This window comes from Anolis carolinensis, chromosome 4 (assembly GCF_035594765.1).
Source record: "Anolis carolinensis isolate JA03-04 chromosome 4, rAnoCar3.1.pri, whole genome shotgun sequence".
NCBI classification, from domain to species: domain Eukaryota; kingdom Metazoa; phylum Chordata; class Lepidosauria; order Squamata; family Dactyloidae; genus Anolis; species Anolis carolinensis.
The window spans coordinates 202,041,578-202,064,359 of record NC_085844.1 but is presented as its reverse complement, the minus strand read 5'-3'; the positions used below and the strand labels follow the sequence as shown (position 1 = coordinate 202,064,359).

General features: G+C 38.3%; 1 protein-coding gene and 1 long non-coding RNA gene across 7 annotated transcripts in view; one reads left to right on the top strand and one right to left on the bottom strand.

Annotated features, from left to right (window-relative positions):
- The first annotated feature begins 937 nt into the window (after positions 1-937).
- On the top strand, positions 938-4,549 carry LOC134298430 (uncharacterized). Its single transcript, XR_010005513.1, has 2 exons — positions 938-1,342; positions 1,502-4,549. It is a non-coding gene; the product is annotated as an uncharacterized LOC134298430 (long non-coding RNA).
- Positions 4,120-22,782, bottom strand: part of LOC103281797 (complement receptor type 1) — an 83,154-nt gene continuing 64,491 nt past the window's right edge. For all 6 annotated transcript variants that reach the window (XM_062978611.1, XM_062978609.1, XM_062978606.1 and 3 more), the window contains 13 exons: positions 19,120-19,308; positions 17,564-17,746; positions 16,649-16,831; positions 14,630-14,812; positions 12,808-12,990; positions 10,664-10,846; positions 9,855-10,037; positions 9,579-9,761; positions 8,520-8,711; positions 7,885-7,914; positions 6,983-7,055; positions 4,937-5,052; positions 4,120-4,191 (listed from right to left, as the gene is read on the bottom strand). In XM_062978611.1, the coding sequence (XP_062834681.1) occupies positions 4,971-5,052; positions 6,983-7,055; positions 7,885-7,914; positions 8,520-8,711; positions 9,579-9,761; positions 9,855-10,037; positions 10,664-10,846; positions 12,808-12,990; positions 14,630-14,812; positions 16,649-16,831; positions 17,564-17,746; positions 19,120-19,308 (1,847 nt within the window). In that variant the 3' untranslated portion in view covers positions 4,120-4,191; positions 4,937-4,970. The remainder of the gene's footprint in view (positions 4,192-4,936; positions 5,053-6,982; positions 7,056-7,884; positions 7,915-8,519; positions 8,712-9,578; positions 9,762-9,854; positions 10,038-10,663; positions 10,847-12,807; positions 12,991-14,629; positions 14,813-16,648; positions 16,832-17,563; positions 17,747-19,119; positions 19,309-22,782) is intronic.

Sequence of the window (22,782 nt, the reverse complement as noted above, 5' to 3'; positions counted from 1 at the left end):
AGGGCAGCCATCAAGAGAGTACCCTCCTTACATTCAGTCCATCTCCCTTAGGACATTTTCCAACCAGCGTTAGAACAGAAAGTACCATCTGCCTATCGTCCAATCTGTTTGTCCGGATTTCTGGGAAATATAGTTTAGGCAGCCAAAGACCTCTCTAGTTGAGAATTCCAAAGGCTCCAAGGCTCCATCAGAATTACATTTCCCAGATTTCTGCAGGAGCAACTCAGACAGCCTCTGTTCTATAACACTGGTGGGAACTAGGCATGTTTAGCCTGCAGAAGAGAAGGCCAAGAGGAGACATGATAGTTATGTAGAAATATTTCCTGCTTCTTGGCGGCGGCGGCGGCGGGGGGTTGGACTGGATGGCCCATGAGGTCTCTTCTAACTTTACTATTCTATGATTCTATGAAATGTCTATACTCTCAGTACTGAAGGAACTACCGGAATATGTAAGATGTGGGATCCTGGAGTGGGCCTGTGTAGTTTGAGTCAGAAACCCCAAATGCTCCCAAGTTCTATAGATAGCTGTGTGAGATCATATCTTTCCTTTCTAATGATTCAATATGCACAAAAAATTAAAATATCTATAAATATATGTCAAAGTATGTATGTTGGTTTGTACCACAAAGGCTCCCACGTAGTTTGATGGAACTGGACTAGACTTCGCACACATGCCCTTCATTATCCAACTTAAAATAATTGCAGGGGCTGGATTGAAAAAGCCATCCCTTTTGGGCCCAGAGCTCAAGGAAAGAAAAAGAACAGAGGTTGTTCGGTTGCTTTGAGTTTTCCAGGCTGTATGGCCATGTTCCAGAAGCATTCTCTCATGACGTTTCGCCTGCATCTATAGCAGGCATCCTCAGAGGTTGTGAGATCTGTTGGAAACTAGGCAAATGGGTTTATATATCTGTGGAAAGTCTAGGCTGGGAGGAAGAACTCTTGTCTGTTTGAGGAAAGTGTTAATGTAGTAATTGACCACCTTGATTAGTACTGAATGGCCTTGCAGCTTCAAGGACTAGCTGCTTACTGCCTGGGGGAATCCCTTGTTAAGAGACCCTGATTGTTTTGTCTGGTATTCCCCATCTTCTGAATGTTGTTCTTTATTTACTGTTGTGATTTTAGAGTTTTTTAAAATTATAAAGAACAACACTCAGAAAACAGGGGAATATCAGACAGAAAACCACAGATATATAAATCCCACTTGCCTAGTTTCCAACAGACCTCACAACGTCTGATGATGTATGGCACAGATGCAGGCAAAACGTCACGAGAAAATGCTTCTGAACATGGCCATACAGCCCGGAAATGAAAGCCTTCAACAACACAGGTTGGTTGCTGCCAGGTATGTCTTTTAATTTGTTTTAATTTATATGTATAATTGTCTTAACGTTGAATTGATGGCACTGACTGTTTCCCAATTTTATGTTTGGAAACCGCCCTGAATCCCTTCTTCGGGGAGAGAGGGCGGGTTAAAAATAAACTACTATTATTATTATTGTAGGTGAAGTGGCCCTCTGTGATGTAACTGGGAGAGGAGAATGAAGTGGATTGGCTGCTGCTAGGTGACAAGTGTTGGAGAGATGAACGAGAACACAAAGGGAAAGAACGGAGAAGAGAATGGAAAGAGGAAAGAAAAAGAAAATAAGAGAAGGGGGAAAGATAGGGGGAAGGAATGCGAGAAAGAAAAAGGGACGAAAGAAGGGAGGGAAGAAAGAAAGAAAGAAAAAGAATGCAAGTGAAAGACAAAATGAGGGGGAGAGCCTTTCGTCGCCATCTTAGGCCGGCTATTTTCGGTGCAGGAGACGCCGTCTCCTCACGGTTGAGGATGGAGGAGGCACCTGGGAGGGAAAGGGTGGCTTCCAGCGAAAGAACAGGGGCGGCGTGACGTCTTTACGCACCCAGTGTTCCCGGAGGGAAGGCCGCTAGAATCACGAAGCACAGCCACCGACGGACCCAGACAAGGCCACACCGCCACCATGGCTGTTGGGGCATATCGCCCTGCGGCGCCGAGGTTGCGAATGCGCATGCGTGTGGCGCGCGAAGCTACCGGAGCAGGCCCCGAATGCTGGAAAGTGCGCATGCGTGTGGGAAAGCTGCTCTGCTATTTCAATTCCTGCCTCTAGGGGGCGGAGACGGGAGGGACGCCTTGAAAACCTTCCTCAGCGAGTTCCACTGTTGAACAGTGTACACTAGGCATGGGCAGACTTGGATATCTTGGAGATGAGATCCAAATCTAAACACATCACTCTGAGACCATAGGAAAAACTAACCCTTTGAATGAAGATTTTTCTGAGCCATTATTACTATCATATTTATTGAAGGTAAAAGGTAAAGGTTTTCCCCTGGCGTGAAGATTGGTGCTCATCTCCATTTCTAAGTCGAAGAGCCGGCGTTGTCCGTAGACACCTCCAAGGTCATGTGGATGGCATGACTGCATGGAGCGCCATTACCTTCCCTTCCTATTGATCTACTCGCATTGGTATGTTTTCGAACCGCTCTGGCGGGAAGGTAACGGCGCTTCATGCAGTCATGCTGGCCACATGACCTGGAGATGTCTATGGACAATGCCGGCTCTTCGGCTTAGAAATGGAGATGAGCACCAATCCCCAGAGTCGGTCACAACTGGACTTAATGTCAGGGGAAACCTTTACCTTTTATGGCAGGCATCCTCAGAGGTTGTGAGATCTGTTGGAAATGAAGCAAGTGGAATGTCCAGGGTGGGAGAAAGAACTCTTTGTCTTTTTGAGTGAATGTTGCAATTGGCCACTTTGATTAGCATTGAATAGCCTTGCAGCCTGCCTTGGGAAATCCTTTGTTGGGAGGTGTTAACTGGCCCTGATTGCTTCCTGTCTGGATTTCCCCTGTTTTCCGAGTGGTGTTCTTTATTTACTGTCCTAATTTTAGAATTTTTTAATACTGGTAACAGGGGAATTCCAGACATGAAACAATCAGGGCCAGCTAATCACCTCACAACAAAGAATTCTCCAAGGAAGGAATCACCCAGGCTTTGAAGCTGTAACGTCAGGAGAGAATGCTTCTTGAACATAGCCATACAGCCCAGAAAATTTACAGCAACCCAGTGATTCCGGCCATGAAAGCCTTCTACACATTGTACATATAATTGCATTTTTTCTAACTTGTTGCTTCAAAATTGTAGAATGAACTGGGGGACGATGCCTGGCTCGATGCAGTACGTGTGAAAATGATCTTGGAGTCCTCGTGGACAACAAGTTAAACATGCGCCTACAATGTCAAAACGATATTGACAGACTAGAGAGATGGGCCGAAACTAACAAAATGAAGTTCAACAGGGACAAATGCAAGATACTTCACTTCGGCAGAAAAAATGGAAATCAAAGATACAGAATGGGGGACGCCTGGCTTGACAGCAGTGTGTGCGAAAACGACCTTGGAGTCCTCGTGGACAACAAGTTAAACATGAGCTAACAATGTGATGCGGCAGCTAATAAAGCCAACGGGATTCTGGCCTGCATCAATAGGGGTATAGCATCTAGATCCAGGGAAGTCATGCTCCCCCTCTATTCTGCCTTGGGCAGACCACACCTGGAATACTGTGTCCAATTCTGGGCACCACAGTTGAAGGGAGATGTTGACAAGCTGGAAAGCGTCCAGAGGAGGGCAACTAAAATGATTAAGAGTCTGGAAAACAAGTCCTATGAGGAGCGGCTTAAAGAACTGGGCATGTTTAGCCTGCAGAAGAGAAGGCTGAGAGGAGACATGATAGCCATGTACAAATATGTGAGGGGAAGTAATAGGGAGGAGGGAGCAAGCTTGTTTTCTGATGCCCTGGAGGCTAGGACGCGGAACAATGGCTTCAAACTACAGGAAAGGTGATTCCACCTGAACATCAGGAAGAACTTCCTCACTGTGAGAGCTGTTTGGCAGTGGAACTCTCTGCCCCGGACTGTGGTGGAGGCTCCTTCTTTGGAGGCTTTTAAGCAGAGGCTGGATGGCCATCTGTCGGGGTGCTTTGAATGCGATTTCCTGCTTCTTGGCGGGGGTTGGACTGGATGGCCCATGAGGTCTCTTCCAACTCTACTATTCTATGATTCTATGATTTAGTTGTATATATAGAACAAACTGGTTCTTTTCAGAAAGTAAAAAAAGTATAGCAAGCTGTTTGCTTTCAATGTAAAGAAAAATAGAGGATTGTTGGAAAATAACTTCCACCTGCAGAAGAAAGAAAATAAGATTTATAATTAATAATATGGTTGTTTTAGAAAGATATTGCAATTATAAACCATATTACAATCCAGAGAAGGTGATTCTTTTTGTCATTTGGTCAACCACTTGCTCTCACCTCTACTTTGGGTAGTATTTAACTTGTTTCTCAATGAAATGACACTATTTCATCTAGAATGACACTCACATTGGTAATTTCAGGGGCTAATTCTGATATATTTATTGATGCAAGTAAGTATCCAAATTAATTTAAATTCCTGCATGCAACAATCTTTGTAGAAATGTTCAGAAATTGTTATGTACAAGCCTATAATTTGAACTTACCTTAAATTTTGCTATTTAACTCAAAATGTGTGTGTGTGTTTTTTTTAAAAAAAATCTACAAAGAAACCCCCAGAAGAAGTTTATGGTCGGAAGGTGGAAAATTATTATTAAACTTTATTTATACCCTGCCTTTCTCCCCATGGGGACTTAAAGCGGCTAACAATCCCACACTAGACAAGTTTAAAAAGTGCAATGCAAAAGTAAAAAAAAACACACACACAATTAAATAGTAACAGTGTGGTAAAAAACAGAATTAAATACAATAAATACACTTTTAATGGTCTTTAAAACTCATATCCCTTTAAAACTCATATCCCTCAACAGTGAGAGTATCTGGGTTAATAATGACGTTTTAAGTATAAAGCTGGAACATTGCCATTTCAACAAAAAAAATTTTTAATAACATTACCTGTTGATATAAAAATCAGACATTTATTTTTCCTTCAGAGGGGTATACTTGACTGTTCTTGAACATGACTGTCCGGACCTATATATATTTTATTTTTTCCAGGAACATATTTGCTGCTGGAATTGACAGAGGATAATATTAAGTTGTCAAACAGATTCAGGAATTTTTACATTCAGTCCAAAGTTTAACCAGTAAACGTTACATCCAATAATAACCCAGTAAAATTTTGTTCAGAGCAAAGGAAGGAGGGACATTCGGGAGAGTTTATACATAGTGGTAGCATTGACATATAAAATACAGTCAGCCTTCCATATTAACGGATTCTGCATCGACAGATTCAAACATGCAGATTTTGTGATAAAAATAAATAAATCCAAAAGCAAACCTTGATTTTTGCCATTTTATATAGGGAGTATCGTTTGATATTGTCTATAATGGAACTTGAGCATCCTCCATTGACCTTGGAACCAAACCTCAGACTGATGATAAGTTTCCAGTCCCAATTCAAGGTGCAGGTTTTTACCTACCAAGCCCTAAACAGTTCGGGGCTACCTATCTTCAAGATTGCATCTTCCTCTAAGAACCGCCACAGGCTCTAAGATCTGCCGGGGAGCTTCTCTGCTTCCACCACTGTCACAAGCAGAGTTGGTGGCGATGAGGGAAAGGGCCTTCTTGGTGGTGCCCCCCCCCCCCATCTCTGGAACAGCCTCCCCAGGGAAATTAGGCAAGCTCACACACTGTCCTCCTTTCATGGGGACTTGAAAACCTGGATGTTCTGCAAATTTTTGAGAATATTAATCCCTAGGCCCAGTCCCTAGTTAATCCAGATAGCACTCTATCCTGCACTTTATCCACTTCCCCAGCCCTATGATACGTTGTTGCACTATCCCTGGCCCAGCCCTTTTATAGTTGGCCACTTTCATCTTGTAATCCTGGCCACTGGTTTGTGGAACATTTTCCTGATGGAGCTACAATGAAATGGGTTTTTAAAATATTTTATTTTTACTTTTAGTATGTATTAAAAAGGTAATTAAGTTGTGTTGCATTGTTAAATGTGTCTATTTCGTTTATTTTCTGTATAGTTTCTTTCCAGCAATTGAATGTTTGTTTGGAAATGTTGGAAACTGCCCTGAGTCCCTTTGGGGAGATAGGGCGGTATACAAATAAAGTTTATTCTTATTTATACCAAGAGCCCAATGTAGCATTTTCAGGATTTTTAGAAGCCTCAGACCCATTGGAAAGTTCAGGTGATTTTCAAATGAGAAAATATGTATATGAAAATAAAAGTAATTTGGCATCATGGCTGGGTTTTTTGTTTTGGTATTGTAGAATTCAAAGGTGCTGCTTTGTTAGTCTGGATCAGTATGCAAAGAGATTTTGTACCGCCTTTGCGACTGAGAGAAATAAATTGGCAGCATAAGCTTTCAAAGACTAGGGTGCATCTACACTGTAAAATCAATGCAATTTGACACCACTTCAACTGTCATGATTTGGTACTAGGATGAAGCTTAATTACACTTTAAGCAGATAGAAAAATCTGATGGACAGGTCTGGACCACAAAAGATTATGTCTTATTAGAATTGGATCCAGATTTAATCAGTCTTCAAGTAAATCCATTAATGTCATTGGTACTTAAGATAGTGATTACTAACTTGAAAACTATTGTTTTCAGTAGGTTGTGAAAATTTCAGCATCCTGTTCATAGTTGTTATGGTACAATAAACTGTTAATACAAAACAACTTATTTTTTAAGTAAGTAATAAAATATTTACATGATCATGGAAGTTTAAAAGCAGAGCTAACCTTGCATCAAAATTCCTTCATACCTTTATTTAGCCTTGCATCCAGTCTGTGTCTGTACCGAAGACTTAGGTTACATTTGGATTATTTATTTATTTGCAAAAGTAAGAGCTCTGTTACAATCTGAAAACCCAGGAGCTATGGATGAAACATGAATTGCTATACCTATCCAATGAGCCTCTGGATTCAGCAGTTAATGTGTTTAATGTATTCCTTCACAGAAAGGAGGAATATAATTGTCTTACACTTTTTTCCGTTTTGAAACCATAATCCATATACCAGCAGAAATCACCAAAAGCAGGACACCAAATAGAGATCCTGTTGAAACCAAAGGGTAATTTCATTCAGGGCTTTGTCCTTTTTCTTTAAAAAGATAACAACAATTCCAAATTGGCTAACTATGCCATATCAATGCTAAAATATTAAAACCAAGCAATAAAATTATGTAACAATAAAAATGAGATGTCATGACAAAACATATACACCTAACTAGATGTTGCACTGAACACTAAAATTCAGAATGAATCTGCTTAGTGACAAACTGAAAAGGCATAATGTGTTCTAGTGCAACATTTCAGTTCTGAGAAACATTGAGTCCAGCCTGACTCAATGATCAACGTTTGGCAGATGTTGACCAAGAAAATTAACTCATATAAAATAGTTTAACTTTATTGATACTACAACTTTGTTTGTGGATTTTTATGCATTATAACTGTGTTCTCAATTTGCTTCTGACATGATAAATAAATACTTTATTGATTTTATGAGGTTATGATATACAGTATTCCCTCGCTACTTCGCGGTTTGCTTTTCGTGCCCTTGCTGTTTCGTGGGTTTTTAATAAACACTAAATAACAGTATAAATCATAAAATAATATTATAAATCCCTTATACATCCCTCTTCCTACTTCCTTCCTAAGGAGAAGCAGTTTTGTTTTCATCTCACAAGGTAGTGGCAGGAGCATGCATGCGGGTGCTTGAGAGGCGAGGAGGGGACGGAGACGCTACTTGCAAACAACACATATTTGGCGTCCCTACTTCATGGATTTTCACTTTTCGCAGGTGGTCCTGGAATGTAACCCCTGCGATAAGTGAGGGAACACTGTATCATATTTACACCAAGGTTCTGCTGTCAGAAATTACTTACCAAATCCTATGGCAGCAGGAACATAGTAAGCTAATGAGGAAGAGAAAACAGAAGCAATTAGCTGATTTGTTGTGGGTCAAAAAAACAAAATGGTGAATTACTTGATTTGGAAGTTTTCAGCACAGATGAAGTTTAAAATTAGGCAATGGATTTGGTTGATTAGTTTTACCTATGTATCTCAAAAAGAATGTTTAAAAATTTAATAATTGAATTAGTAACTTCAAGAAATGATGTTATCTTAAAAACTACACCAAAGGATTGGATATGCATGCATCAGTACTACTCTAACATTAGTCATTTTACTTCATTTTCCTTAATGTACCATTATCCTATGATTCTGCCATTAACCTGTCATTCTAAAACACTAAATCGGTTGCAGACAACCTTTTTGTCAAGTCTTATCAGCCTAGCTATAGACTCAGAAAAAATATGTAAGGGTCCTACAAAACACCTAAAGGCTCTCCACCATTCTCTAACTAAAGGGCTCTTAACTGTGGGTTTGTGGAATGAAAATCAATCAACTTATCTTTAATCGAGCATTTCTTTTACTTATGAATGCATGTCCTAAATTGCATTTCATATTATAAATACAGTTGTTGCATATCTTGAAAAATGGCTTATGCTTATCCACATACATTGTCTATCTTTACACTGAGGGACAGGTTTATCCCATATTCCAGAAGACAGGCAGTACACTGTTGCTGCTCCAATAAGAAAATAGCCTGCATCACAATAGTAAGTCACTGAGGAGCCATAAGGAAAATCTCTCAGGATTCCAGAATCGTTGTGATGTTTTCCCTTGTCAATCTCTGGAGGTGCAAGGCATCCTATAGAGGCATATGGGTGAAAATATTATAATACAAAATGATTACCAAGAGATGTGTTTACACCAAACCCTTAATCAATAATGTATTTGGTTTTAAATGCTTATTTATTTTATAGATGGTTTTATGTGTTATACATGCTGATTATTTTGGACTTGTATTCTTTTTAATATGTTGTAAGTCGCTTTGAGTCCCTTTTGTGGGAGAAAAGCGGGATACAAATAAATTATTATTATTATTATTTTATGACACAGCAAACAAGATAGATATGCTGGATTTCGTATCACAAAATCACAAGTCGAACACTTCCCAAGTGTCTAGTGTGATATTATTATTATTATTATTATTATTATTATTATTATTATTATTATTATTATTAATCTGTGTTGGAGTGCATTCATTGTTTAAATAATGATAAAACTCAGAGTTAAAGGTAGCTGTTTAGATCAGTTTCTGAACACAAAATTAATTAATCAGAGAAAAACATAAAGCTATCCTGCTTTCTGCTATATATGAATGAGCAGGTGAAATCAAAATATCATGTTCTGTTTTGTTAGATCATAAGATATATACATATATATCTTCCCTTACTTGCTCATCCATGTACACCATACACATGCATGCATAGTAATATAGGAACCATACAAAAATAGTTTCAAGAATTTTGTTGGCAATCCTTGCGCAACTAAGACACTTTATAGGGAAAATATCCCAGTACAAATTGCCTATCAGAAAGGTGATTTATATCCTCCTCACCATAGACTTCTAAGAATAATTTTATTCAAACAACTGTCTTTAAGTAGAAAAGTACATGGTGTTTGCTTGAGACTAACTGTAGATGGAAACAGTGGCGTAAAACAACAGAAGAACCTTTGCACTTTGGAGGTTCCGTCCAGTTCACAGAGTTTGCTCCTTCTAAAACACAGGTAACCACATGATCTCCAACAAGGGAATAGCCTGCATCACAAATGTATATTACAGACTTCCCATATTTGAAGTTTTTTCCTATGTATTCCCCATGGACAACTCTTGGTGGCAAAGGACAATGCATAGCTGAAGAAGAACAGAAAAAAATCAACTGAAAATTGGTATGGACTTCTAATTCATACTATATTAAAATTAGAGAATATGATAACAATACTGTACCTTCACATCGAGGCAGGGGTTGACTCCATGCTCCAGACGTTGTACAATAAATGGAGTCTGTCCCACGTAGCAAGTAACCTTGGTGACAAGTGTAATTCATATATTCTCCAACATCAAAACTGGTTGAGCCATTACTATTACGGTCACCATTGGGAATAGATGGAGGAGGGGGACACTGCAGCGCTGAAGCAAAACCATACTAGTATCATGCTTCGCTCAAAAACAAGTTAGAATCTGATGAACACAATGCTAGCATTACTACTCTCACTATTGCTTCATTACTAGGACAGATATGAAAAAGTCATTAAATCCCTTAATGTATGTATAATATCTTTCTATGAACTATCTGGGTTGCGAGAAACATGGCCAAGCATAGCTCCATCATGCCAAGCAGCCAATTTTGCCACCTCACAAAATGGGGGTGCAACTTACATGTGGTGGCAACTATTATGCAATATAATATGGTAATACATTCACATCACAGGACAAAATATCTGTCCTTACCTTCACTAAAAGGACTGGGCATATAATGTCAATGTAAACAGAGCCTCCAGATTCTGTACACCAGTCAAAGCCAAGTTTATTTTGCTTTTATGTGCCTTCGAGTCATCTGTTGACTTAGGATGACTCCACAAATTTCAAGGGGTCTTCTTAAGAAAGGATTCCTCAGATGTGGTTTTGACAGAGGTTCTAAATTAGTTTTTTTGTTCCTGGTAAAATTATTGGACAGCACATTTCTCTCATAAGACCAATCTGCATGTTCCATGCACCACAAATGAACTAACCAGTCCTGATAAGAAGACACTTACCTTCACAGCGAGGGGCAGGTGGGCTCCATGAACCAGACTCGGTGCAATATATAGTTGCCTCTCCAGTGAGAATGTAGCCAGCCTCACAAGTGTAGCTTAAAGACATCCCACTACTAAATGCTTCCGCTTCCAGGTTGCTGTAAGTGCCATTTTGGATATGTGGGGGTTGCTGACATCGAATTTCTAAAAGGAAAAACAGAAACTGAAAAAGTGACAAAAATCCTCTTGTACTCAAGTATGTCCTGCAAAACATGGTCTGTGCTCAGTTGACTTCATTTTCTTTTTTTTAAATCATCTTTATTGCACAAATTTTGAGATAACAAAACCATAAAATTTTTGAATAGGATGATGGGGAAGGAATTAGACAGGAATAGGATAGGATAGGCAAGGAAGGCAAAAGTAAAGAAAAGGAAAGGAAAGGGAAAAAAGCCAACAGACAAACAACAAACAAACAAAAGGAAGGAGGGTATAGAAGGGGGAAGGGGGGCAGAAAGAAGAGTAGGGGGTGGGTTGGGAGGTGGACGTTTGTCTTCTGGTCCATTCCACAGGAAATTTTCTCTTTCATCTTAACATTCTCGTGCTCTATGCTATAATTAAGTTAATCCATCTGTATATTAATTTTTCTTTCCTAGAGAAATTCTTTATAGATTGACCAGTCTGTTCGGCATCTGGTTTTCTGGTCCTGAAATAAAAAGGTTAGGGAGTCAATTTCCATAAAGTCCATTGTTTTAATAATTCAAGTGTCTAAGGTCAGGATTTCTTTTACGCGCCATTTCTGGGCTAGTAGAGTTCTAGCTGCAGAGGTCAGATAGTAAAATATTTTATCTTTATTTTTTCCTATTTCGACTTCATTTTCAACAGGTCTGGCAATGTGCCTGTTGTAATACAGCCTGTGAGTAACGCTACAAACAGTAGTATGAGTGCCAGAAGGGAAGAAAGGGTTACTCGGGAGCAGGAATCTGGTTTGGTTTTTTGAGTTTTTGACCAGTGGAACTGCATTTAAGTATCCCTGCGTCCTTTTCCTTTTGTTCCAACAAACTCTATTTTGAAGACACTTTTAAGTCTGGCCCTTTAAGGCGTCTGTGATTCCAACAGTGCCACTTTGCTTTCCATTCTAAAAGCTGCTCAGTATGAATAGAGAAATGTCAAGATAGAATCTTGTTTGGGATATACTCTTAAATTTTGGGTTAGACATATTTTCCTTCTATTTGGAGTATGTTTTTATATATTTTATATTTTTAGTATTTAGTATTGCAGTGTCACAAATGTATGCTCAGTTATAGTTTCTGATTTATATCTGTAATTTTCATTTCACCCCACTCCCCATGCCACCTCGAACTATATTCAAGAACTTCTAAGAGTGAAAAAAGCATGGCCTCACTCTCAAAGATTTGTCTAGACTAATTTTCAACAGACAAAAAATTATGCTGGCCTGTCTTGGAGCTTGTCCACACTGAAAAATATATATTCTGTTTGTTACCACATTTTCCCCATCCATATTGCTCCTGAAGTGACTCTGTTAATACCACGTACATCGCACACCTCATGGTGAGATTGCCATAAGACATTTCCCTGACAAACTCACCTATGTATTTGTGTGGTCCACAACTCTATTCCTTCATATTATTTTTAGATACATGGTCATGGCCACCCTGCTTTTATCCCCAATCATGTGTGTACAATATATTTTTATTTTAATTGCCAGAAGGCAATTCCGTTTTTCTTTAACCCATCTGCACTAATACTGATATACTGATATGAAAGCATTGACACACACACACATCTTTTAAAAAATGTTCACCATGCCAACAAACTTAAAATTCAAAATTGAAACTGGAAAAATGCCACCTCTTGGTAGGAGGGATCAGAAAATGTCCTGGCCCAGGTCTGTTCCACCCAACTCCTTTCCCTAATTCCACAATGATAGACAAAATACCAAAACTGAAAAAAAAAACCCAGCAAAGTAAAAGGAAAGTTTTTTGAACCGGATTAAAGCTATCAGATGTCACAAAGAACCTCATTCCAAGAGAACTGTCAATTATTCTGAATGTTTAGATCTCAGCGATTATAAGAGGAGTATATTTTTTTCCATCAGTATAAATGACTCCTTGATTAAAGAGAACAAAAAGTGTACAAAATCTTACCTTCGCAGTATGGTACAGCGAAACTCCACTCTCCGGAAGCTGTGCAATATATAATTGCCTCTCCTTTTAGTACATAACCAGGTTCACAGGTATATTTTACAAATTGTCCACTAGTGTATTTTGTTGTTTCCAAGCCATTGTATTTACCATGGTGAACATTTGGAGGTGTGGAGCACTCTACCACTAGAAGCAACAAATTATTATTATTTCTAATATGGCTCAGGTCCAGCCTATCTTCACAATCGCATCTATTACCAACCTGCATGAACATTGAGATCCTTCGGGGAGGCCCTCCTCTCATTCCCACCATCATCTCAGGTACGATTGGTGGGGACAAGAGAGAGGGTCTTCTCGGCCATGGCCCCCGGCTCTAGAACTCTCTTTTGAGAGAAATAAGATTAACACCAACTCTGACCTCATTCTGAAAACAGTTGAAAACCTGGTTCTTTCAAGCCACCTTCAATTAAGATGAACAGCTGATTGAGTCCCCACCCTCACCTACATCCTAGCCTTCTGCACTTTATCTCTGCCCCATGTTACCTGTACTCCCAAGATATTACACAATTGCACAATTACAATTTTATTCCTCTCCCCAAGATTGAAGATTGAAGTGCTGTTATGTCGTTCCCGGCCTCTGGCCATGTTTTTATTGTGTGATGATGTGTTTTTCTTATTATGTACTAACTTGTTGTGATTGTATTGTGTTTTATATTGTTGTATTTTTGTACATTGTTGGGCTTGGTTCCCCATGTACTTTCAGGGAGATGTGGTGGGATACAAGAATAAAGTTGTTGTTGTTGGTATTATTATTATTATTATTATTATTATTATTATTATTATTATTATTATTATTTCTGTGCCACTGAAAGTTATCTACAACAGAATAATGAATCAGCTTTCTGCTTTGGATCACAGTACAGAACAATTCAACCATGTTTCGAGAATTACACAGCATTGGCTATCCACTCTCATTATTCTCTCCTATTATCATGGATAATTATATCCTGAATAATACCCAATGCACAAGATTATATCCAATATGATATCTCTGTAGTCTAAGTAGAGCAACACTCAGGGGACTTTTCAAGCAGACCTACATGTCATATTCCAATGCTACAGGGCTTCAAGATTGAAAAATAATTAACTATGTAGTCATATACATTGTCCGCCTTTAGAATAAGGGGCAGGTTTATCCCATATTCCAAAAGACAGGCAGTAAATTGTTTCTGCTTCAGTAAGAAAGCTCACTGGAGGGAAGGATATTAGAGGCAAAGTTGAAGTATTTTGGCCACATAATGAGAAGACAGGAAAGCTTGGAGAAGAGAATGATGCTGGGGAAAATGGAAGGAAAAGGGAAGAGGGGCCAACCAAGGGCAAGGTGGATGGATGGCATCCTTGAAGGGACTGGCTTGATCTTGAAGGAGCTGGGGGTGGCGATGGATGACAGGGAACTCTGGCCTGGGCTGGTCCATGAGGTCACAAAGAGTCGGAAGCGACTGAACGAATAACAACAACAACAAAGAAAGTAGTCTGGGTCACAGTGGTAAGTTACTGCACAGCCATAAGGATAAGCTTTGTTAATTTCAGTGCCATGATTCCCCTTAACAATTTCTGGAGGTGCAGGACACCCTATCGAGAAAATATTTAAATACAAAATCAACTTGGTTTATACCCTGCTCCAAAACTGTCACAACTGCTAAGACTAGGGCAAGTTTCTAGTACATATTACAAAACTACTGTGCTGTCATGCAAAAAATTAACATTGTGTAGCTAGCTACTGAGAGTGAAGACTGCAGAGTGCACAAAAAATAAATAAAATAACCTTTGCATTTTGGAGGCTCAGTCCAGTTCAGAGAATTCGAGTCTTCTAAAATACAAGTAACCTCATCATTTCCAATGAGAGAATACCCCGCTTCACAAATGTATGTGACAGTCTTTCCATATGTGAAGTCTTTTCCAATATACTTCCCATGAGCAATTTCTGGGGGTGTTGGACAGTGTGTAACTGTAAAAGAGCAAAAAAAAGTGCTACCAGTTTCTCTGTTTATAATAAGCAAAGTTAAAAGCTCCAGAAGTTGTATAGGGAGCAAAGTCTCTTTGATATAGCAAGTAGCCATGATACCAAATACAATTTAAAGGTCTTCTAATTGCTATGAGCACATAATGTAATGCTGGGAAGAGATTAAATGGTGCTACAATGAAAAGCCAAAATTTCAATCCCATGCCACAATAACTACATTTCGCAATTGGCTGTTTAAACATAATTGTTTTTCCATTTACTCACAAAGTATTTAGCTACTATTATAGTTACCTTTTAAAAACCCTTCCATATTCATACTTATGAAAAGTAACTGAAATAAGTAGTTTGAGTGCTTGAAACTGCTGGCCTATGGTTCAAAATGTACTCTACTCCCATCTTTCATTGCTGATAAATTAATATTCTTCCATCATAGTTCAGAGTCACTGTGGTGTAATTTGAATCCTTAGCTTGGAAAACCAGTGGGCAACCTTAGGCAGCTCGCACTCTCTCAGCCTCTAAGGAAGGTGATGACATCCCCCCTTCTGAAAAATCTTGCGGGGGGGGGGGGGAATAGTGACAGGATTTCTGTAGGATTATCATAATGACTTAAAGGCACATAACAATGACAATAAAATTCAAGCAATGGCATCACGAGGCCACACAACCGCAACTATCACCATAACTAAAGCATTACAGTTAATGTTTTCAAAGCCAGTCACTTCCAAGCTCTGGAAGTTCGACTGTTAATGTCTTCAAAGTGAGTATCTGGAAATACTCACTTATGTATTAAAAGTGTTTACAAATCTCTTTTAAGTGGAAATGTTTCATTCATTTTACAGACACAGGAAATATGAAAATTAAGTCAAGAGGAACTTCTAAAAGTGTTCTTCAGCTTTCACTCACTCTCCTTCCTACCACCACTTCTAATTTGAGAATGAAACTGAAAAAAACAGTTTCAGAATACAAGAGAAGGAAGAAGTCTGAACTATTTTCTTCTACTTTATATAAAGTAGAAAGATGAAAAATTTAAAAGGCAACAGCCATAGACCACTAATATCTAAAAAAAATTGAGGTACCACATATTCCAGCATCCATTTGTAGCACTGATTCCTTTGACTTCATCAAAATAAAGAAACTCTTTCTGCTCCTAATCCAATTCTGCCAATGGAAGCCCCAAATTTTAGCCATTATATCTAAATGCTGCCTTCCAAGTTCAAAAAGGGAATGTAAACAATCTTTGCAAATTTCCTGGCCAAAAATGACAAAAGGAATCTTCAGAGATGTCTTTAAAATATTGTATGCAAAAAAGAAAATGCAAAATTCTCCACAGCTCTCTCACATTCTTGTGCATGAGAATGAAGTATGTGAAGACACAAATTCCTCATTTGGAAGGATACATCCTTTAAGTTTGGAGATACAGTAGAGTCTCACTTATCCAACATAAACGGGCCGGCAGAATGTTGGATAAGCGAATATGTTGGATAATAAGGAGGCATTAAGGAAAAGCCTATTAAACATCAAATTAGGTTATGATTTTCCAAATGAAGCACCAAAACATCATGTTACACAACAAACTTGGCAGAAAAAGTAGTTCAATACGCAGTAATGCTATGTAGCAATTACTGTATTTATGAATTTAGCACCAAAATATCACGATATATTGAAAACATTGACTCCAAAAATGCATTGGATAATCCAGAACGTTGGATAAGTGAGACTCTACTGTACTTTTAAAAAGGCCTTGGTTGAATTATTTGGTTATGGGTTGGCATTATTCACTGCAAAAAAAACCCCACCTTTATTAGTGAGTAAGACACTTACATCTACAGCAAGGGGCAGGAGGATTCCACGTGCCAGAATTTGTGCAATAAATGGTCGCCTCTCCGATAAGAGTATAGGGAGGTTCACATGAATATTTCACAAACATTCCACGGGTGAATATTGCAGTTTCTTGATTATTGCGAATCCCATTTTCCACATCTTGGGGGAGGGGACATTGTACTTCTGAAAAGAAAATAGAAAAATTATGTGTATAAAAACCAAAATTAATGTTTACCTTCAAGGAGTCAAAACAAATGGTCTTCAAGAAATGTATTTTTACACACTAAATTGTGTGAACAACTAGGAGGCAACAGCATGTATTGAGACTAGATCTCAGCAGTGTTCTTTCAGATCACCAAAGGAGCAGCACTCAAAACACACAGCCAAAAACAGAAGCTTTGCCTTATTTGTGGTGGGGATACAGCAAAGTGAATGCCCCAAAATAAGAAATAACGTGAATGCTCTAAAATTCACAAACTATTCAAATCCTTGAAGTCTGTTAACTTGGAGACCACTTATATTGTCAACATTGAAGAAGAAATCCATAGCATCTTATTTGTATGAATCCCTAGCATGGATTCCCATGACTTGTCAGATTATAGCTCAATTATAAAATTTACATAATAAAATGGCACCATAGATGTTGCCATGGATTCTAAAGGAATAATTGTCTGTAATTGCTAGCCTTACTTTCAATCATCACATGTTCCAGTGGTCAAAAAAAAAAAAAAAAGGCTCAATGAATGTGAAGAGTTTCCTATGCAGGTTTTCAGTTTGGGAATGATTTGAAGTGGCCTTCAAAGGATTTGTCTTAAAGTATCATTTTCAGCACATATGTACCGAACTCACATAACAGAACGTCTTAGCTTAAAGTTCAAAAGTCACTATGGACAATCTTGTGGTTGATAAACTTACCTTTACAGCGAGGAGTGGGGAAAGACCACATGCCTGAATCTGTACAATAAATAGTTGCTTCTCCAGTAATAATGTAGCCAGGCTCACATGTATATTCCACAGATATCCCACTGGTAAAGATTGCTACTTCTTGCTTGCTATGAATTCCATTATGGACATGTGGAGGTTTCTGGCACTGAACTTCTGAAAGAAGAAGAAAGAGGGAAGCTCTAAAAAATGAAATAAAACAAAAATGTGGATGGCCAGGGGAAATTGCAATTGTTTCCTCCATATCTAAAACATGCAGATGCTATGTCCTTGATTTTTCCAAGTCAAAGTACACCCTTGGATAGCCTAGAGCTCAATACAGGTAATAATTTTGGAAGCTTCAATAGCTGGTTCCTTCTCTGCTTCCCAAAGTTAGAATGAGAAGTGAAATGTTCCAGATTCTACATAATTAACCACTTGGATAAACACAGAGTGGATGTGGGTTGTATAATTAGCACACAATCTCCAGTCACACACATCCTCCCAATAATGTAGCTTCATTTTTAAAAATATACCAGCACAGCTCACAATGAGCAGGATTTCTGAGCAGTTTGGGTTCCCGATTGAATGCAGCAGGGGAGATTGTAATCAAATTAAGCTAAAAACTGTTACAATTAAGAATGGCCAATTTCACCCATGGATCTTCTGTTTAGATCCATGATTCCCAAAGTGGGTGCTACTGCCCCCTGGTGGGCGCTGCAGCGATCCAGAGAGGCGGTGATGGCCACAGGTTCATTTATAATGTTTTAACTTTTTTGTATTACCTTTCTATTCTGAGTTCAAAAAATAGTTCCATAATTTCAAACTTCAATGTTTCTAATTTACACCTTTCTTTACTATATTTTACAAAAAAGGCTTTCTGTTTAATTGCTATTAAAATTTAAAAAAAATAATTTCCAGGGGGCGCTGAGTAATATTTTTTCTGGGAAGAGGGCAGTAGGCCAAATAAGTTTGGAAACCACTGGTTTAGACGTATTTTCACATCTGCTGCATCATCTATTACCCAACCATTTAATCTTCCAACCCATTTTCTGTGAATTTTTTTGCAGATTATTTACACATTCCAGTACTTATAATAGTGTACATTTGTAAATAAAGTGAACAGGGAAAATGTACACTTGAAGTTTTCTTCTTGCTCCCTGTAGTGAGGATGAAAGAGTGAACGTAAATGTAAAATTAAAGTATCTAATTTATCAGCCAAAGTTCTACTCCTACATACCCTTGACACATATGGGCACAGGAGGATCCCATGTTCTGTCAGATGTACACTGGATTGTATGGTTGCCTTTGAGGATATAGCTAGGATCACATTCAATTCTAATAGTTTCTGTGGACTTCTCTTCCACTTTAAATCTTGTTATTTTTCCATTCTGAATTTCTGGACTTACACATGTACTGACTGCAAATAGGAGGATAAAAGATTCTTTGTGGTATACTATGCCTCATGTGCTTTTACAATGGTAGCACTGCATGATTCTTATAAAATTACTAGTATTTGTGCTGACAACACTAAATGGGCTGCACTATACCTTGTTTGCTTTTGCAGTGAGGGGCTGGCTGATCCCATGTTCCAGAAGATAGGCACTGTATTGTTGCTGATTCATTGAGAAAATAGCTAGGATCACAATGGTAAGTTACCAATGAGCCAAAAGGGAAATCATCACCCAGAATTTCAGTCTCAATTCTGCCATTGGCAATCTGTGGAGGTGCAAGACATCCTGTAGAGAAAATATTTCAGTACAAATAATCACTATCAGAAGATTGGTTTGAAACTTATCCCTAAACACATACAAGCCTCATGTTCAGAAATCCCCCCCTGCACTTACAAATCCATACAAGATAATTCCACTTAAAAGATTGGCTGTAATGAAATATGTGTTTGGATAGGTGAAAGAGCTGTAAGAAATACAAACAAACCAAAGAATAGGGTTGTTGTATGTTTTCCGGGTTGTATGGCCATGTTCTAGAAGTATTCTCTCCTAATAAGGAAAAACAAAGAGTTGAAAGGACTGAATACTAAAAACAACAGCTATAAGACACGTGCATACGCAGATGATATCGTGTGTATCATAGAGGAGCCTTTAAACAAGATCAAGATGTGGCTGGAAGTAATTGAGAAGTTTGGGGAGATAGCAGGAATAAAGATAAACAGAAGTAAAATTAAAATTCTGACTAAGAACATTTCACAATCACAGAAGGAGGAGCTACAACAGAAAACAGGGATAGAGACAGTAAAAAAAGTCAAATATTTAGGGATTGAACTAACAGCAAGTAATATTCAACTGCAAAAAAACAACTATAGTAAAAAATGGAAAGAACTGAAAAAGAAACTGTTAAGATGGGATGCTTTACAACTTTCCCTATTAGGAAAAATTGCTGTTATAAAAATGAAGGTTCTAGCAGAAATGCTATTTCTATTTAGAAATTTACCCATCTTAAACAATAACAAAATCTTGAAGGAATGGCAGAAAGAGATTAACAAATTCATCTGGGGCAGAAAGCGAGCTAGGATAAAGTTTCAATACACGAAAGATAACATCCGGAGTGGAGGGTTGGGCGTTCCCGACATTCAATTGTATTATGACGCAGCAGCACTGGAATGGGTAAAAGAGTGGGCTAATTTACGGAAGGCTAGGATACTGGCATTAGAAGGTCAGGATTTACACAAAGGATGGCATGCCTACTTATGGAAAAGGAAAGGTCACAAAGAAAGGAACTTTAACAATCACTACTTAAGGAAAGCATTATTAACAACATGGGAGAAATACAAAAACAGATTCTACAGGAAAACACCATTATGGCTCTCTCCCTTAGAGTCAGAGCATATGAGAGAGATTCCTAGGGAAAGATGGTTAACATACAAACAAATAGTAAAAATAGATAATCAGGGAATAGGGTTAAAATCATATGAGGAGGTTAAACAAATAGAACCATCTATAACCTGGCTAAACTATTGGCAGATCAGAGAAGGTTTTAAAATAGATAGCCAAATAGGATTTGAGAGGAACGAAACAGTTTGGGATAAGATTTTAAATCTGGAAAAGAAAGTAATTAAAATGTTATATCAACAGTTGTTGATGTGGGAAACAGAAGAGGTTTATGTTAAAGAAAACATGACGACATGGGCTAGAGAGTTCGGACATTCTATAAGGTTTGAGGAATGGGAAAGATGCTGGCAAAAGAGATTAAAATACACTTATTCAACATCATTAAAGGAAAGCTGGTATAAAATTTACTTTAGGTGGTACATTACACCTGTAAAATTGGCAAAAATTAACAAGGGTAAGAACGGGGAAGAATGTTGGAAATATAAAAAAGAGAAGGGAGATTTCTTTCATATGTGGTGGGGGTGCAAGAAGATAAAAAGGTTCTGGAGAACAATACAGAAAGAAATGGAGACTATACTACAAACAAAACTTGCACTAAAACCAGAATACTTTCTACTAGGGTTAATGGATTTTTTTACGGATACAAATAATGAAAAACTGTTTATATATATGATAAGCGCCGCCAGAATCATGATCGCAAAACTTTGGAAAACAATGGAGATACCCTCACTAGAACAATGGACGTTGAAATTGTTGGATATATGAAATATGGATATATTAACGCAGATAATTTCAAAAAAAACGGACACAAAAACAGATTGGGACAAATTAAACAAATACTTGAAGGAAAAAAGAGACTTGGAAATATAGAGGAAGATATTGTTAAAGAGTAGACACTCCTGGGTACTAAGAATACTGTTCGGGAAAGAATGTGGAAAAGTAAGAAGTAAATGCAGAGCAGGGGAACTGGAAGGCAATATATAGTGGAGGGAGGGCCGTGGGGTAGTGGGTTTTGTTGCTAGGTTTTTTTTGTTTTTGTTTTTTTAAGGTGTTCACATGCGCCCCCCCCCTTTTTATTGTATCACTAAAACTACAAATAAAAGGTTAGAAGTATTCTCTCCTGACGTTTCGCCCACATCTATGGCAGGCATCCTCAGAGGTGGTGAGGTATGGAGAAACTAAGCAAGGAAGGTTTATATATATCTGTGGAAAGTCCAGGGTGAGAGAAGAAAACCAAAGAATATTTGCATTTGGGAGGTTTGTTCCAGCTCACAGTATGTGAGCCTTGAACATTACAGGTAAACTACCTGTTCTCCAATAAAAGAATAGCTTGCATTGCAAATATGTATTACATTCTTCCTACAGGTGCCGTCTTCTCCAATATATGTTCCATGGACAATCTTTGGAGGCAATGGACTATGCATAGTTATAAAAAAAGAAGACAAGGCTATTAATACCATTAATTTAATTTACATAGTAAAGGTCACTGAGCTAAAGCCCGCAGAAACATTCACATTGTGGCAGGAACTAGCTTCATGCTTTAGAAGCTGCACTGTTAACTGGTGGCCATAGTGATAGCTATAATTTGCATATTTTTCAGTAGCAAATATGTGCTAAATTTAGAGTCACAGAGATCACAATTGGTAGACTGTAATTCTAAACTTACCTATCCAATCCACAGAACAAAACACAAAGGCCCTCATTGTATGAACATAAGAAAAGTTCTGCATAAATACAGGTAGTCACCAAGTTATGAAAAAGATAGGTTCTGTAGGTTTGTTCTTAACTTGAATTTGTTGGTAAGTTGGAACAGGTATATTTTTAAAGCGTAGTTCCATCCAAATGTACCTATATTAGCTCTGGATTGCATAGGAAATTGCTCTCTGTGCCCTTGTTTAGAAGATTTCACTTCACTTTCTGTCCCTATGATAACTGGATTTTGAAAAAATTGGCTTGCTGTGGAAACAAGGATTGGGGATAGAGCTTCAGTAGAGAAACCTTTTCCCCATGATAACTCTTTCAGGAGTGAATTTCCCTTCTGAGGGGTAGATTTCTCTCACTTCCTGTTGTCTCACTCCTGTTCTTAACTATGATCCATTTGTAAAGTTGTTTGTAATTCGAGGACTGCCTGTACTGTTATGTTTCTCACTTGGAAGCTCATAGTACTATCTGATGAGAGGGTTTAAGGTAAGGGTGCTGTAGGAGCAAAGGGCTCACCCTCAACTCCATAACTCTCATCCAAATCTCTACAGAATTGGGTTGTTGTATGTTTTCCAGGCTGTTTGGCCATGTTCCAGAAGTATTCTCTCCTGACGTTTTGCCCACATCTATGGCAGGCATCCTCAGAGGTTGTGAGGCATGACA